At 41.8% G+C, this 18,875-nt stretch overlaps 1 protein-coding gene across 1 annotated transcript in view; it reads left to right on the top strand.

The window, feature by feature from the left end:
• LOC133543280 (voltage-dependent R-type calcium channel subunit alpha-1E) overlaps nucleotides 1–18,875 on the top strand; it is a 257,650-nt gene that overhangs the window by 174,512 nt on the left and 64,263 nt on the right. The window contains exons 21-27 of the mRNA XM_061887764.1: nucleotides 356–567; nucleotides 1,736–1,847; nucleotides 8,011–8,140; nucleotides 8,518–8,577; nucleotides 12,577–12,683; nucleotides 12,813–12,824; nucleotides 12,919–13,015. Coding sequence (XP_061743748.1) covers nucleotides 356–567; nucleotides 1,736–1,847; nucleotides 8,011–8,140; nucleotides 8,518–8,577; nucleotides 12,577–12,683; nucleotides 12,813–12,824; nucleotides 12,919–13,015 — 730 coding nt within the window. The remainder of the gene's footprint in view (nucleotides 1–355; nucleotides 568–1,735; nucleotides 1,848–8,010; nucleotides 8,141–8,517; nucleotides 8,578–12,576; nucleotides 12,684–12,812; nucleotides 12,825–12,918; nucleotides 13,016–18,875) is intronic.

Below are 18,875 nucleotides of genomic sequence, written 5' to 3' on the forward strand. Positions count from 1 at the left end.
GGTTCCCTCCGGTTACTCCGGCTTCCTCCCACTTCCAAATACATGCACCTGGGGATAGGTTGATTGGCAACACTAAATTGGCCCTAGTGTGTGAATGTGAGTGTGAATGTTGTCTGTCTATCTGTGTTGGCCCTGCGATGAGGTGGCGACTTGTCCGGGGTGTACCCCGTCTTCCGCCCGATTGTAGTTGAGATAGGCTCCAGTGCCCCCAGCAACGCTGAAGGTAGTAAGCGGTAGAAAATGGATGGATGGATGTCCAATAATGTGGTTAGGGCGTTGCACATACACAAATAGATGCCACATCGGTTACAAATAGTCGTCATTGTAATGACTTTCTTAATCTCTGTACCTTTAGACAGGCTGACCAAAGTTGTGGCGTGAACACCGAGGCACCAGACAACCATGCAGGTGTCCCAAAGCAGGCAGATACTCCCCAGGAAGAAGAACCATGTCCCCCTGTTGTGCCTGAGGGCAACGACGAAGACTTGGATCAATCTCAGCTCAGCTCCAGTGTGATCGTTGAGATGCCTGACATGGAAGCATCCATGGAACTCTCCACAATCACAGGTAGCTGGTAAACCAATGGCTGTTTATTGTTTATTGAATCCCCATTAGCTGACGCCAAGGTGACTGCTAGTCTTCCTGGGGTCCACATAGGAGCATGCAAAATAAAAATACAAATAATTCATGCATTACCAATCATTATACAAAGGAAAAATACAACATAAGATAAAAAAGCTAGTTAAACCCAGTATTAAAAATTCACGTCATTTGGGCTGCTGCAATAGGTGTATCTTCAAAACTGTCTTCAACCAATCAATCAATCAATCAATGTTTATTTATACATTCCTAAATCACAAGTGTCTCAAAAGGCTGCACAAGCCACAACGACATCCTTGGTTCAGATCCCACATAAGGGCAAATAAAAACCCAGTGGGATGTCAATGTGAATGACTATGAGAACCCCCCCCCCTCCCCTCCACAAAAGAGAGGGGAGCAGAGCAGAAATAAAAAAAAAACGGCAGATCAACTGGTCTAAAAAGGGGATCTATTTAAAGGCTAGAGTATACAAATGATTTTTAAGATGGGACTTAAATGCTTCTACTGAGGTTACTGGGAGGTCATTCTTGAATGACAATTTACTTTGTCAGATATTAATATGAGATGGCAACCAATTCCATCAATACATGACTGTATGTTTGAGGAGATTGGTCCTGGGAGCAGGATGTGCCAAATAGCCATTGCTGGCATTCCTAGCGTCATGGATATGTGTGTTAGTTGACTTTAAAAACTGTTTGTAAAAGTAATCTGGTGATTGATCTAACATGATAGTACTAAAGAACATAAGGAGACTACAATGCATCTTTTGTTCAACAGACAACCAGAACAGGTGTGAATGCATGAATGAAATATTAGTGCGCAATGAACATTTAAGGACCAGTCTAGCCGCTCTGTTCTGAACAACTTGCAGTTTGTTCAGGTCAGACTTAGTCGTAGCGGACCATATTATAGGACAGTAATGAAGATGACAGAAAGCCAAGGACTGTATGACTTGACCCATTGTTGAGGATGTCAAGTAGGTGGCACACTTCCTGACCATGACTAAACCTCTTCTTATTTTCATTAAATGCCATCAATATGATCGAACCATGACAGTTGACTGTCTAATAGCACACCAAGCAGTTTTTCTTTTTTTTTGCTGTGATCACGCCATCCAACTTTTTTCTCTCTCCAGTCAACAGCAAGGAACCTGAAGCCTCCAAGTGTGAAAAGGAGGAGCCTGACGATAATGGACCAGTGAACATTGTGACGCCAGACAGCATGTTCATCTTCAAACCAGACAACCTGTAAGCTCCCTTTTGAAAACTTCTATATTTCTCCTGCTCATGGGAGATTTACAATAGATTCCCTTGAGTTGGTTTAGTGCACAGGCAATTTTTTATTTGTGGTTTTTAAACGGACTAACTGTAACTATTATAAACAGTGTAAAAGTGAAGGTAAAAATATTCCCTTTTAACTTAATGTGCCACATAACTGGTGGCATGATTCCAACATGGTGGAAAGGGAAGGTCAGGTATATTTTTGTGTACATGGAACATGTTTTTCTTATTTGATATAGACATTTTTGTATTCTTATTGTTGGATTTTAATGATACTAGATACTCAAGGCATATTTTCTAAAAATAAAAATGACAAAAATTGGAGGAAAAAGTGTGGCAACCTCAGATGTTCCACTGTGAATCAGGGTTTTCTTTGTTTTGTTTTTTTATGACAAAATATATTCTTAACTCAAACAGATTTTTAGTACGGTATACCAATAGTATCACGGTACTCATGAATCAAAACGGTACTATACTCTGTTTGAAAAGAACCCGTTTTTCAGGCATGATGTCACGTCGTGTCATTGCTGGTTTTACGAGCAGGCGAGCATGTTTGGCAGCGCACAATCACAGAGTACATTCAAGCAGACACAGTGTGTAGACAGAAAAGGGAGAACGAATGCATTTTGTCCTAAAAACTAACAATAAAGGTGAAGCTATAACACTAAAATGCCCACAGTAAGAGGTGCTTTAAGACATGTCTAGATAGCTATTAGCGAACATGCATGCGCAGTCGGCAGTGTTTTATCTACTTCTAAATCCCTAATCCTAGCCTCTATGGCAACAAATAAAGTAAGTTTCTTACAAGTAAACATTTTAAAAACATCCCCACAGCATGATGCTGCAACCACTATGTTTCACTGTAAGAATGGTACTGATTGGCCTGCTGATGAGGGGTGCCTGGTTTCCTCCTTCTTTCAGGTGCATTTAGATAAACTTTTACAAAGGCTTTTGCCTGACCAGTCTACCATACAGGCCTGATTGGTGGTTTGCTGCATAGACGGTTGTCCTTCTATAACAGACCTGGGCAAATTAAGGCCTGGGTGCCACATGCGGCCTGTTAAGCTTTTCAATCTGGGCCGCCGGACATTCCCAAATATTTTTTTAGATCTTTAAGATGGAAACTGTAACTGCCATTATGATGTGCAGTGATGTTTTCTATTGACCGTAAGTCTTCAACTATTCAATGTATTTTGATGGTTGGAATCTGCACTTATGGATGATATACCAGTTACTATGATGATCTAATTAGTTACTATGGTAATCTACGTCACAGCAGCTCAGACGAGGCACCAAGCAGTGTGGGCGGGAAGCGTTTCCACAGATGCGGTAGGAGCTTTTCACAACAAAGTTCTAAAGCTTCGTGATATATCAGATGTATCAGATTGTAGGTGGGTTTATTTTGTACCGTTCGTTCATATTTCACTGTTTGTTTAATATTTGTTGCGTTTCACTTGATTGTAAAATATGTCAGTGTTTTATCGTTCATAGAAAAATTTTAAATTCCTTTACGTTTTTTAAGGCGGTCTGTAATAACGTTTTTAGCATTCAATCAGACATTATTGTGAAGTTTTGTATTAGTGTCCCTAAAAATAGATACTGTATACGGTCCCCCAGACACATTTCTTTCTCTAAATGTGGCCCCCGAGTCAAAATAATTGCCCAGGCCTGTTCCATGAGGTCTCTTCTCCCCGCAGAGGACTGCTTTAGCTCTGACAAAGTGACCATCGGGTTCTTGGCAAGCCCAATCCCGTCCTGCGCATTCCTGCCCATCCCTGCTCATTTTGTTTTTTGAATTTGTGCCTGAGCAAAATATCCTCTCAGGGGCTGTGAGTTTGAGGCCCCTGGTTCAGTCGGTCAGCCAGCTCGAGGAAGAGTCCTGGTGCTTCCGAACATCTTCATTTTTACGGATGAAAAAGGCCACTGTGCTCATTGGGAGTTTCAAAGTAACAGTTATTTTTCCATGCCCTTCCCCAGATGTTAAGTCAAAGTTAAAGTACCATTGATTGTCACACACACTAGGTGTGGTGAAATGTGTTCTCTACATGACGCCTTTTTCCACCCCCTGGGAGGTGAGAGGAGCAGTGGGCAGCAGCGGTGCCCCGCACGGGAATCAATTCTGGTGATTTAATCCCCAATTCCAACCCTTGTGTGCCTCGACACAATCTTGTCTCAAAATTGCTTCGACTTCAGGCCTGGTTTGTGCTGTCAAGTGTGGCATCTTATATACAAAAAGGTGTGCGCCTTTCCAAACCATGTCCAACCAACTGAATTTACCACAGGTGGACTCCAATTAAGCTGTAGTGACGTCTCAAGGATGATCAGTCAAAACAGGATGCTCCTGATCTCACTTTTGAGCTTCTTGGCAAACGCTGTAAATACTTATGTGCCGTATTTTTCGGACTTTATGGCGCACTTTGAATCCTTTCATTTTCTCCGTGTGTGTGTGTATGTGTGTGTGTGTGTGTGTGTGTGTGTGTGTGTGTGTGTGTGTGTGTGTGTGTGTGTGTGTGTGTGTGTGTGTGTGTGTTTTGGCAATGCTTACTTAATGGGGACATCGCTCTGTTTACATAATCACCTTAATGAGACATCTGACGATATGGGGACAAAAAAACGGGTTCACTTGTTATGCAAGGACTGGGGAAGGAGACAGCACGACAACAATGGATCAAGCTCAACAGATTTATTGAGTGGTTGATGATTGTATGGGGTGTGTATGCTACCATGTGTTTGAATGAAAAACTATGTGTGGAAATTAACCATATGTAAATACAGTAAGGTTTGTTGAAGTGAGTGTTGGATGTACAGTACGGGGGGAAGAAGCCAAGAGGTCTGAGGTCCGAGCGGGGTTGTAGGCAGGAGGGAGAAGTCCGGAAGTCCAAAACAGGGGTCAAGGATCGAGGAGGGCAAAAAGGTCAAGGAGGGAAAGGCAGCAGCAGAGGCGCACAGCGGAAGCTGAGACATGAGTGACTGTCCGGAAAACAAGAAACAAAAATGGGATCAGGAAAAAGGCACGAGGGTACAGGCAAACAAGCGAGATCAGGAGGGAAGTCAGAGACGCGAAGCTTACTGCGAACAGAGCTACGTTCCGACGAAGAGAGGTCGGCGATGAAGCTCTTCATCCTGTCGTCCTTCATTAAACCCAGGTGCGGGGATTGCAGATTGCCTCCGGCTGTGGCGGAGAGTGGGCGTGGTCTGTGCGGCGAGCCCGGGGCGTGTCTGGCGGCGCTCACAGCAGAGCGTCTAGGTGCTCCCGCAGAAAAGGAAAACCTTTTTAAATGATAGCCAGATGCATTCTGATGCTGCCCAAATGATTTTTAAGCTTTGGCCCATAAAACATGTTTACTGGTTAGTTTGAGTGTGAGACATTTGTACAGCAGCCCCCTCGTTGGGCTGTAGCTGGTACTGGACTCGCTGCTCTGCAGGAGCACAGGATTTGCTTTATCATTTAAGTGGTGAAACTTCCTATAAGAGGGCAGCTGTAGTGCTGTATTCTGAGGATCATGTCATATTTAATTTTGAACTTTTTTTTTTTAAATGATCCTCAGTAGTCAAGTACGAATTTGTGTGAATTATGCAAAATTATTTAAATTTGGTCCCCATGAACCATATTAACTCTTTTTCCCCAGGGTCCTCAGTAAGAATGATCAGCACATTACTTCATCAATCCAGAGATTTAAAAATGTGTATGAGCTAACTGGGCAGTGGCCATTTTACCCATTTTTTTGTATGCCTCCCCAACCTGTAGATAGGGTGGTCCCCACAAGTGATGATCAACAACTTGTTCCCCATTCCAAATGATAACGTGTGTCTGTGTGTGTGTGTGTGTGTGTGTGTGTGTGTGTGTGTGTGTGTGTGTGTGTGTGTGTGTGTGTGTGTGTGTGTGTGTGTGTGTGTGCGTGCATGTGCGCGTGCGTGACCCCTTTAATGCGCCTAATATATGGCATAATTCTGGTTGTGCTTACCAACCTCGAAGCAATTTTATGTGGTATATGGTGTAATGATAAGTGTGACCAGCAAATGGCAATCATACATAAGCGATATGTGTAAACTGCTAGATGACGCCAGTTAACAGCATCAAAACTTTAAATGTTACATTGAGAATATACTGTAGAACATTACACACAGCGCTCAAAAATCTGTCAAAATGTTTTTAGTACGTCTCTGGTAAGCTATTAAGCCACACTACTTGATGGATTGTCGACGCATTACACATATGAGTATGATTATAGTGTGTGTATAAGAACCGCAAACATGGCACCTATTAGCAGACATATTACATGCCGTTTTGTTTCGCAATATTATGCAAAACCAACCTTTCTTACCTTCTGGTGCCTGCTAATCTGCACTTGAGATCTGCATAAGTCCTTAAAATGTGCGCGTGTCCGCCATTGTAGTCCTCAGTCGTCATAAGCTTCTGCTTTCTATCTGCTTTTTTATGTGGCATTCATCTTCCGCTGTTGCCATTTCTAATATAAAGTAGCGTAAAGTTCTGCCCGAAGACTAGCTATCAAAGTGCTAAAAACTGTAGTGGGTTTACATAATTCACCCACGGAACATTAGTTATTAGAGGGTTCCGGTTGGACAGTTTTTCATGGGACACATTTCCAGCGTTGTTTTTGCATTATTGAGCCACAGATGAGGAGACGCTGCTCCGTTATTGATTTAAGTAAAGTCTGAATGTCATTAAAACAGTTAGCTCCATCTTTTTGACATTTTTAAAACTCCCAAACTTGCACGCTACACCGCTACAACAAAGATGATGGGGAGAAGACGCTGCCGAAAGTGAGCCACGTGAATAAGACCGCCCACAAAACGGCACATCCTGCAGATATGCTCAGAAAGCGACTCGAAGATGATCTGTAAAACATAATCTATGCAACATTTTTACCAAAGAACCAACATTACATGTTATGTAGACCACAAGGAAGTGTTTTACATTTAGAAATTTTTTTATAATATGACCCCTTTAATGCGCCTTATAATCCGGTGCGCCTTTTGTATGACAATAGACCCAAATAGACCATTCATCAGGGGACGGCGTTGCGCGGTTGGGAGAGTGGCCGTGCCAGCAACCTGAGGGTTCCTGGTTCAATCCTTCTACCAACCTTGTCACGTCCGTTGTGTCCTTGAGCAAGACACTTCACCCTTGCTCTTGATGGGTCCTGGTTAGGGCCTTGCGTGGCAGCTCCTGCCATCAGTGTGTGAATGTGTGTGTGAATGGGTGAATGTGGAAATAGTGTCAAAGCGCTTTGAGTTCCTTAAAAAGGTAGAAAAGCGCTATAAAAGAACAACCCATTTACCATTTCTTCCACTCCCGTCCTTTCACGCTACACGCTACAACAAAGATGACGGAGAGAAGACGCTGCCGAAGGTGAGCCACGTAAATAAGACCGCCCACAAAACGGCGCATCCTGAAGAGATGCTCAGAAAGCGACTTGAAGATGATAAAACATAATGTATGCAACATTTTGACCAAAGAACCACCATTACATGTTATGTAGACCACAAGGAAGTGTTTTACATTTGGAATAAAATCATAATATGACCCCTTTAATACGCCTTATTTTGTATAATAATAGACCTGAATAGACCATTCATCAGGGGACGGCGTGGCGGAGTTGGGAGAGTGGCCGTGCAAGCAACCTGAGGGTTCCTGGTTCAATCCCCACCTTCTACCAGCCTCGTCACGTCTGTTGTGTCCTTGAGCAAGACACTTCACCCTTGCTCCTGATGGGTCGTGGTTAAGGCCTTGCATGGCAGCTCCCGCCATCACTGTGTGAATGTGTGTGTGTTAATGTGTGAAGGTGGAAATAGTGTCAAAGCACTTTGAGTACTTTGAAGGTAGAAAAGCACTATAAAAGTATAACGCATTTACCATTAATTGACGGTGCGCCCTACAGTCGGAAAAATATGGTACAAGTGATTTCTTAGGTTTTTATTTTTAATACATTTGCAAAAAATTCTAAAGAGAAACATGTTCACATTGTCATTAAGATGTGTGTAGAATTCTGAGGAAAAAAAATCAATTCCATTTTGGAACAGGGCTGTGTAGAAAAAGTGAACCGCTGTGGATATGTTCTGGATGCACTGTGCCGTCTTCACTGTTTGCTGTGCTGTTTGCCCTCAGGATGCGTCGAGCATGTCACTACATAGTAAACCTCAGGTACTTTGAGATGTCCATCCTGCTGGTCATAGCCGCAAGTAGCATTGCCCTCGCCGCAGAGGACCCCGTATCAACCACCTCTGACTGGAACAAGGTTTGTGCATTCATAGAAGTTCAGTATTCCTTGCCGATATTTAAGACTGACTCACCGGTGCAACAATCCAGACTATTTATGTCATTAGGTTTAATGAGTTTCCATTTAATAAATACCCCCTTCAACTACACAGCAGCTGTAATTGCATAGAAATGAGACACCACTGAAAATTGGTTTTAGAAAATGATGCACTGTGAACTGATGGGGGGGGGCAATTAATTTGTGATGTTTGCTGTTGAGAATGTTTTCAAGTATTTTTGCATAATAAAGCACAAGCTGAGAGCCTTTAGGGATAAGAGAAAAGCCTGGTATTTACAACAAAGTAACACAGGTCTACTTTTTATGGATGTGTATTCAGTCTGTCTGCTTTCCTGCAGGTTCTGCGCTATTTTGACTATGTGTTTACCGGCGTCTTCACCTTTGAAATGATTATTAAGGTAAGTAACTTGGTTTAAGAAACAAATTAATGAATATTATTTTGTTTTTAAAAAAAGACATAGTAAGAAGGTAGCAGTCAAAATTTTTGGACATATGAAATTATACAGTGGTAGGTAAGAAACAACAACACCCGGAGCTCAAATTGAGACTTTACAATGATGATAAATATAGAAAACTGATCCTGACATTGAGATCAATACCTTTCCACTGCAGACTTAGAAAGTGCGGACCTCCTGCTGTACAGTCGCCATGCTTGTCTGCAAAAAAAAAAGTATGTTATTTTATCTTCCACAATGTTAGTTTTTCCTTGGCCCATGTGTGTGTTTTGTGGAATTTGGTCATTTAGTTTTTGTGTAATTTATGCTTTTCAACTACTACTAATACTACTACTACTATTATTTAATGGTGAGCTGTTATGCAACACCAACTTTACATACCTATTGGTACCTGGTTGGAATATCTATGATCTGCATAAATCCCCCAAACATGTAATCAAACCATTGAGGCATGGTAGCGATATTACCAAACAATCTCGCTTCCCTTCACACTCCCTGCAAACGAGCCGTTTAGAATTTTTGGTGATTTTTACCCCCAATTCCAACCCTTGATGCTGGGTGCCAAGCAGGGAGGTAATGGGTCCCATTTTTATAGTCTTAGGTATGACTCGGGCGGGGTTTGAATCACAACCTACCGATCTCAGGGCGGACACTCTTAACTACTAGGCCACTGAGTAGGTAAGTCATAGTCATAGTAGTAAGTCTCATCCCCACAGGATGAGGAATAGCTAAACATGCGTCACTGCACACCGTAGCTCACCGGCGTCAAAATGTAAACAAACGCCATGGTTGGATCTACACCTGACATCCACTGTAATGATACCAAGTACAGCAGTACTAGTCGACTCTACTATGATTACATCGATATTTTTTTAGAACATGTTAAAAGAGAAAGTAAGCAGACATTAACAGAAAATTAACAAGTATATTAGTAATTCATTTTCTACCACTTGTCCTTAATAATTTTGACAATATGATAGAATGATAAAAGACACAATATGTTACTGCATATGTCAGCAGACTAATTAGGAGCCTTTGTTTGTTTACTTACTACTAAAAGACAAGTTGTCTTGTATGTTTATTTAAGGACGAAATTGCAATAAGAAATATATGTTTAATGTACCGTAAGATTTTTCTAATTAAAATAGAGCCAATGATGTTATTTTTTGTGGTCCCCATTATTTAGAAAAGTACTAAAAAGTATCAAAATACATTTTGGTACCGGTATCGGGACAACACTAGAAGAGATTAACGAAGAGTTTAGCACCAGTCCAGCATTGTAGTCCGACATTGTAGTCATCCATCCATCCATTTTCTACCGCTTATTCCCTTTTGGGGTCGCGGGGGCGCTGGCGCCTATCTCAGCTACAATCGGGCGGAAGGCGGGGTACACCCTGGACAAGTCGCCCACTCATCGCAGGGCCAACACAGATAGACAGACAACATTCACACTCACATTCACACACTAGGGCCAATTTAGTGTTGCCAATCAACCTATCCCCAGGTGCATGTCTTTGGAAGTGGGAGGAAGCCGGATTACCCGGAGGGAACCCACGCATTCACGGGGAGGACATGCAAACTCCACACAGAAAGATCCCGAGCCTGGGATTAAACCCAGGACTGCAGGACCTTCGTATTGTAAGGCAGACGCACTAACCCCTCTGCCATCGTAAAGCCCACATTGTAGTCAATAAGTGCCATTTCTAATACAAAGTCATGTATAGTTCTAGCTTTGGCCACCTCACGATTCAATTACGACTACGATTCAGGAACTATTATTGATGCATCTTTCATGCAATTTATTTTCGTTTCAGTAAGCGTTTATCACTCGCAACGTTTCAAAACAGTGCATTCGAGCCACTAGGGCGGTGCTAAGAGACGCGGGTTGCTGACCCCCGGCTTAAGTTATCAAAACACCCGTGGATCAAAAACAACACAATAGAAAGTCCCACAAACTACAGTAATTGTATGAAGTAATGTAATAACGTACATAATTTTAATTTACGCAGTGGGCTCCTACAGTATCTTCTGTGAGCTGCTTCTCTTTATTTTTATTGATAAATGCCAACCATTTTTAGGGCCCTTGGCTGGCGCTGTTATAGCCTTTATTGACTCACCTTGTGTCAGTCTGGTGCAGACTCGCGGTGATATGCTCCTACTGCTAAGCCATGTTTTTTGATGACTTATTTATTTAATTCGGTGAATATCATCTGCTTTTTCTTCTTAGCACTGTCCCTTACACTTGTTTCTTCTAACCCTTTGTTGGAAAAACAAAGTTATCGCCAGTGACTAATGCAAGTGAATCAGACGCTAGATGTTTTGGTCAGATTTCACAGGGTTCACTGTGACATTCGCCATGCCAACTAGCAGTAACATAACATAACCCGGGTTTTTGCTCGCAGCCGAACGCATAACAATTTGCCAAGTGACTGTTCGTGTCTCAAAAAAAATTGTGAGCTGGAGCACTCTGGTACCTCCGCAGTCTTATAATCTCCAACTAGAAAATGTATAGGAGTCGGTGGCGGGCCGTGCGTTTCCCACAGAGGCTTTCAGTGATGTCTTACTTAGTCCGACTTCAATAAATACCTCTGAAAATACAATAATTGATGTCGGCACATGTCCATGGCTTGAAAATTACTATACAGAAACAGACTTGCGCAATACTGGGCATTGAAACACCTCAATTTGTCATTAAAAAACAGGCAATTTTTTTGGCACATCTCAATCAATAAACCCGCATTGGACGTGGTACTGTCAAAACTAAAATAATTGTAAAAAACATATTGAATGTGAAAAAATTATTCAAACTCACAATTTGTAAAACCAAGCGGTGCCTGGGGAATCTGTGGTGGGCTCTCCTATTTCTGGGGGCTGAGGTAGTTAAAAAGCTCCTCGGTGGCAAGGCCCCGGGGGTGGATGAGTTCCTTAAGGCTCTGGATGCTGTGGGGCTGTCTTGGTTGACAAGACTCTGCAACATCGCATGGACATCAGGAGCGGTACCCCTGGATTGGCAGACCGGGGTGGTGGTTCCTCTCTTTAAGAAGGGGAACCAGAGGGTGTGTTCCAACTATCGTGAGATCACACTCCTTAGCCACCCTGGTAAGGTCTATTGAGATGGACTGGACATGAGGCTACGCCGGATAGTCGAACCTCGGATTCAGGAGGAACAGTGTGGTTTTCGTCCTGGTCGTGGAACTGTGGAACAGCTGTATACTCTTGGCAGGGTCCTTGAGGGTGCGTGGGAGTTTGCCCAACCAGTCTACATGTGCTTTGTGAACTTGGAGAAGGCATTCGACCGTGTCCCTCGAGAAGTCCTGTGGGGAGTGCTCAGAGAGTATGGGGTATCGTACTGTCTAATTGTGGGGGTGCGCTCCTTGTAGGATCAGAAAATGTCACTCAAAAAATTGAGGAAAAGGAAGAACTGAAAGAAAAGACTGAAAACTCACCACTTCGGCTGTAAGACTAAATACCACAAAATCGCTCTACTGAGGAGGAGATAAAGAAAACTCAAAATATCAAAGAAGACATTCAGGATGAAGATATTCAAACACGAGACGAGGCAAGGCAAGGCATGGACAGGATGCTAGAGAGGCACGAATAAACGAGACAATCTAGCACAGAACAAAGGGAGGCGTGGGCTTATAAAACACATGAAGGTAATGGTGAATAGGTGGAAACAATCAGGGATCAGGGATGACGTCAGACTGATAACACAAAAGGAAATGACCTGAAACGAGAGGAGTTACTTTTCAAACTAAAACATGCAATCACAAGACAGAAAAAACCAAAACAAGACATCCTTCACCGCAGTTTGACAGGTTGATGTAGTAATAATATCGAGTTTTGACTGGCAATGTCAGAAATATGTTCATTTTAATGTTTATTATGTTCTTATCATTCTAGAATGTATTCAGCTTATTTCATGTAGTGCTTTGTCCTCAGATGATCGACCAGGGTCTGATCCTCCATGATGGCTCGTATTTTAGAGACTTGTGGAACATCCTGGACTTTATCGTGGTGGTCGGCGCTCTGGTGGCCTTTGCCCTCACGTCAGTAACATGATTGCTTTGACCCGCATTTTGTGGCTGCATGCAAGTGTTCTGTTTTCCAATTGTTTACATGCATTAACTTCTCTCTCTTTCTATCTCCGGATGGTGACCTTGTGGGCTGGCCTGCAGCAATGTGTTGGGGTAATTATCTCCAGATTAAAAAATGTGATATGGACAGCTGCAGAGAAATTTCTAAAATCTAAAACTCACCATACACTTGTGTCTCTTTACACAGAAACAACAAGGGAAGGGATATTAAAACCATCAAGTCCCTGAGAGTGTTACGTGTCCTCAGACCCTTGAAGACTATCAAGAGGCTTCCAAAACTCAAGGTCAGAACAACCCATTTACTTCATCCCAATTTGATCACTATAAAACTATGGCCCACCAGTTATTCCACTATTGCTTGTATTCCGTCATGTGACTTCTTCTCGGAAGTGAAGAAAAATGGGGGTCAAACTCTATTAGTATGGAAAGGGGCTGGATCTTCTTGCAAAAATCCGATACAAGCAAAAAAAATCAAACTATAGATTACTATCCCCGATCCAAAAAAAAGATTTGTTTAGTGATATCAAGGATTATCCGTCGGTGGAGTTCCCTGACATGTCAAACTATCTGGTGCTCCAGACTTTATTCTACACAACAAAACATATAAAAACTTGTGTGGCTGCGTCAAGGAATTTTTTTAACAAGACTCTTGAATTATGCATCGTTTTTGCTCCAAAATATCGGTATTGGGACAACCCTATTATAAACTAACTTTGACTCCATTCCTTTGGACTGGACTTTTTTGGTTTGGAAAATCTTGCACTCTTTTGCCCTTCTTGATTACCTCTCAAAGTACTCGAAAGACGCATTAATCCTTTTGGTGTTTTGAACGGTCCGTACAGCCGAAAACAATGCAAGCATAGGGCATTTTTCTTCGACAAAGGCTAAATTGCGTGTCGTACCCATTGAGAACAGACTCTGAATTGACCACAGCGTATGTTTAATGTGCCGGACGTCATGTAAGTCCAAGCAATAATCATGTTCAAACATTTGAATGATTGTGAGTAATATAAGTCAATGATGTACTGTATACTAAATAGAGATGTCCTATAATGGCTTTTTTGCCAATATCCGATATTCAGATATGGTCCAACTCTTAATTACGATATCAACTGATACCGATATATACAGTCATGGAATTAACACGTTATTGTGCCTGATTCTGCTTTGATGCCCCGCTGGATGCATTAAACAATGTAACTTCACCATGAATTGATTAACGTGGACAACGACTTAAAGAAGTAGAAAAACTTATTTGGGTGTTACCATTTAGTGGTCAATTGTACGGAATATGTTCCGCCCGATTGTAGCTGAGATAGGCACCAGCGCCCCCCGCGACCCCTAGGGGAATAAGCCGTAGAAAATGGATGGATGGATGGATGGATGTACTGTATTGTGCAATCTACGAATACAAGTTTCAATCAAAAACAATATTTTCCAAAATAAGAACAACTTCATCTCCAGTTATGGAAAAAAGTGCCAACATGGCGCTGCCATATTTATAATTGAAGTCACAATATGCATTTTTTTTTTTAACATGCCTCAAAACAGCAGCTTGGAATTTGCCCTCCCTGAGATAACCCTGACACCCACTACAACTATGGGAAATACTACACTTTGAATTTCACAAAGTGCATTATTTTTTAATTTTTTGTAAACATGCCTCAAAACAACAGCTTCAAAAACATTGAAGGCACACAGCTTCAGTCCAGAGTATACTCGAGCATACTTGCCAACCTTGAAACCTCCGAATTCAGGAGGTGGGGGGTGGGGGAGTGGCGGGGTTGAGATGGGCGGGGTTTGGTGGTATATTGGGGTATATATTGTAGCGTCCCGGAAGAGTTAGTGCTGCAAGGGGTTCTGGGTATTTGTTCTGTTGTGTTTATGTTGTGTTACGGTGCGGAAGTTCTCCCGAAATGTGTTTGTCATTCTAGTTTGGTGTGGGTTCACAGTGTGGCGTAAATTTGTAACAGTGTTTAAGTTGTTTGTACAGCCAACCTTTGTGTGACCTGTATAGCTGTTGAACAAGTATGCGCTACATTCACTTATGTATGTGAAAAGCCGTAGATATGATGTGACTGGGCCGGCACGATATTTGTATGGATGAAAAGTGGACGTGACGACAGGCTGTAGAGGACGCTAAAGGCAGTGCCTTTAAGGCACGCCCTCAATAATGTTGTCCGGGTGGAAATCGGGAGAATGGTTGCTCCGGGAGATTTTCGGGAGGGGCACTGAAATTCGGGAGTCTCCCGGGAAAATCGTGAGGTTGAAACCGATACCGATATTTTCCGATACTACATTTTAAAGCATATATTGGCCGATAATATCGGACATCTCTTATACTAAATGAAAAAAGTTAATGTAGACATTTATTTGTAACTATTAACAGAGGTGGGTAGAGTAGCCAGAAATTGTACTGAAGTCTGAGTACTGTTACTATAGAGATTTATTACTCAAGTAAAAGTAAGGAGTAGTCACCCAAATATTTTTCTTGAGTGAAAGTAAAAAGGATGTTGTGAAAAAACTACTCATTTAATGAGTAACTGATGAGTAACCTGTTCGTTTAATGACGACGGCAACAAGTAATGCACAAAAACATAAAAGTGGCAATAAACAAATTCAGAGCCAGGAATATCTCTTAAGCAATTAAAACAATAATATATATTTAATCATATATATTTGGTTTTACACTGTAATGAAAAAAAAATTACAATTAATTTTACCTTTGGCTAAGTAATATATTCATAAATGTAAGTTTCTCAATACCCGACCTGTTTTTTGTGCCTTTAAAAAAGATTTAGTGTCAGGCTTGCCCCTCACAGTTTGGCTGTGTTTTAGTTTTTCCTCTTTGTGTGTAGTATTTCCTGTCAGCGCTCTGGTTTTGGTTCTGTTTCCTGTTTGTCTCCCTGAGTGCTGTGTACCCTCAGCTGTGGCTGATTGGCACCTGGCCACACTTGGTGTCAATCAGCCAGATGCTATTTGTACCTGCCTTCCCATCCAGTCTGTGCTAGATTATTTGTTGTGTCGTGTCAATGTCAGTTCTACTTGTCGTTCCTACTGGTCGTGTCAATGTAGTGTAGCGGTAAGCTATATTTGGTAGTTGTTTGTAGCTTACTGTCTTTTGTTCCCTGCTTCCAGTTGGTTTGTTCCTAGCCAAGTTTGTTATACGCCTCGTGCGCATCTTTTATTTACACCCTTTTGTTCGGTTTTGTTTTAGTGTTTTTTTTAAATCATGTTTTCTTACTCAAAGCCTGCCTCCATCTCTGCATCTTGGGGTTCGTCACAAACAAACTTTGACATTTAGAACTCTACATTAAAACTCTCTCTACCTCTAACAACCAAAAAGCTGTGAAAACGATGATGCTATGCACCAAAGTTATTTACTGAGATTGAGTGAGCCTAAGGCTTTGCACTTTGTTTATTTTATATATATATATATATATTTTGCATTCTATTTTAGTTACTTTGAATTTACAACCCCCGGCACTGTTTTGTACGGTTTTTATACTGTTTTGTACTGTTTTTGTACTTACTTTGATTATTATTTTCAACTGTTTGTAAATGTTGAAATCTTAAATAAAGGTTTATTAAAAAAAAAAAGTGCAATTAATCAAGTGACCGCCTGGCTCCGTTTGATTGATGAAACAGAGTCAAAAGTCACCAGTGACTGCATTTGATTGGTGAAACGCAGGCATGTAATAGATCCTACTTTAAAGGTCTGTCTGACAAACCAAACAAACAAAGCATGCATTAACAGATCGATAAAAATCAGTAGCGAGTAGTGAGCTGAATGAAGATAAATGGAGCGGAGTAAAAGTAGCATTTCTTCTCTATAAATATACTCAAGTAAAAGTATGTTGCATTAAAACTATTCTTGGAAGTACAATTCATCCCAAAAGTTAGTCAAGTAGATGTAAAGGAGTAAATGTACCGCATTACTACCCACCTCTGGCTATCAAAACAACATGTATCAACAAGAGGTCCAAATAAAACAACACATCAAGTCAAAAACAACACAAGTCAACACGTACAGTATGTGGCAAAGAAAGAAATGCCCACTCAACCATGCGGAAATTACAAGAAACCTTTTAGCACTATGCATATGTAAACGTTACACCCATTTAATGGCACTTTAAAGCATGATGGGTAATGCAATATACTTTTTCCACACTTTGCCATATTTGGCGCATCTTATCTGCGATAAATGTTTCTGATTGCTTGCAAACCGCCGTTAGGAAAAAAAACACGATATAGTAGAAGTTGGTCTTTTACATACAGTACTCTTGATATTCATTGTTTTATGGTTTATACTTCATACTATAGAGTAGTGTAAATAACTGTTAATGTTACATGTTGTTCAGGCTTAGTCGTTAGCAATACAGTAGCTTGCTTCAATTAATGCTTTAGCAAAATAAAATGTCGTGTAGCATTTCCTGATATTATGTAAACCAGGTCTTGGCAAATATTTTGACTCGGGGGGCCACATTTAGAGAAAAAAATGTGTCTGGGCGCCGGTATATCTATTTTTATGAACACTAATCAACACTTTTTTTTTTTTTTTTCCAAAATGGCGCTGCTGTAGTGGCTGCTGTAGGCAGGAGCTCTGTGCTCTTGTGTCATCCTTTTGTGTTTCCCTCTTGTTTTCATGTGTTATTATATTTTTTTGCATTTTGGTCCGGGACCCTTTGGGACTGTGTGACAAGGACTGGCACTTTCGTGACCTCTGTGGTGCTTTTTTTGTGGACTTTTGGATCTGCCTCCCGGGAGCCTTTTGGCCATGGAGACCAGCTGCTGGGTCTCTGCTACACCGGAGTCTGTTTGGAGGGACTGGAGGAGATGCGGATGAGGGGACAGGGCTGCGGAGCTAGCACTGAGCGCTGGGACGGAGAGGCTTCGCGGTGTCTCGACTGGGTGAGCAGGTGTCGGACACCTCAGTCACCTTGGACGTATCCTCGCTCATCCATGCGGACTGGACATTGGCCGAGAGTGGAGTTGGCTGTGTTGGGATTGTGCTGAAAATTGTAATTTTCCTGAAGGAACTCTCCTGACGGAATAAATAAAGTACTATCTAATCCATCTAATCTAATCTAATCTAATACAAAACCTCACAATAATGTCTGATTGAATGCTAAAAACGTTAGGACAGACAGCCTTAAAAAACATAATGGAATTTTACATTTTTCCATGAAGGATAAAACACCGAATATTGACAAAATATGAACTTCACACCCCCTTTCGATCGACATATTTTACAATCAAGTGAAATGTAGCAAAAATGCAACAAACACTGAAATATGAACGCGAAGGGTACAAAATAAGCCTACCTACAATCTGATATATCTGATACATCACTAAGTTTTAGAACTTTGTTGTGAAAATCTCCTTCCGCGTCTGTGGAAACGCTCCCCACCCACACTGCTTGGTGCCTCGTCTGAGCTGCTGTGACTTACATTACCATAGTAACTAATTAGATGACTATAGTAACTAATTAGATTACTATAGTAACTGGTATATCATCCATAAGTGCAGATTCCAAACATTGAAATACTTTGCATAGTTGAAGACTTACGGTCGTTAGAAAATATCACTGCACATCATAATGGCAGCTACACTTTCCAACAAGATCTAAAAAAATTATTCGGGAATGTCCGGCGGGCCAGATTGAAAAGCTCAACAGGCCGCACGTGGCCCCTGGTGTTATGTACGTGAGGACTGGAAGGAGACGACAGTACAAGAGACTTAAGGTTACCAGATTTATTGGAACCTTTGATGATTGTGTAGGATGTGTATGCTACTCTAAATGTTGGCTGCAGGATTAGGTGTACAATTAACCATGTGAATAATACAAGAGGGTGTTGTATGTGTGTGATGAATGAAACCTTCGTCTGGTCAAGGAGGGGTAGGCACAAGAAGGATCCGGGGACAGGCAAGAGGTCGAGAGGCAGGCGGGAAGGAACGAGGTCCGAGTCCAGGCGAATGGTCAAGGATCGAGAGAGGCAATACGAGGAGTTAACGACGTTCTGGCACAGGGTCCAAGGAGTGACTGGATCTTATGCTGTTCCCTTGATTGCTGCCAGGTGTTCTGATGACAGGCAGTCTGCAGCTGCGGCAAAGAGTGGGCGTGGTGCGATAGGCGCATGCGGG

The sequence above is a fragment of the Nerophis ophidion genome, linkage group LG26 (assembly GCF_033978795.1).
Source record: "Nerophis ophidion isolate RoL-2023_Sa linkage group LG26, RoL_Noph_v1.0, whole genome shotgun sequence".
NCBI classification, from domain to species: domain Eukaryota; kingdom Metazoa; phylum Chordata; class Actinopteri; order Syngnathiformes; family Syngnathidae; genus Nerophis; species Nerophis ophidion.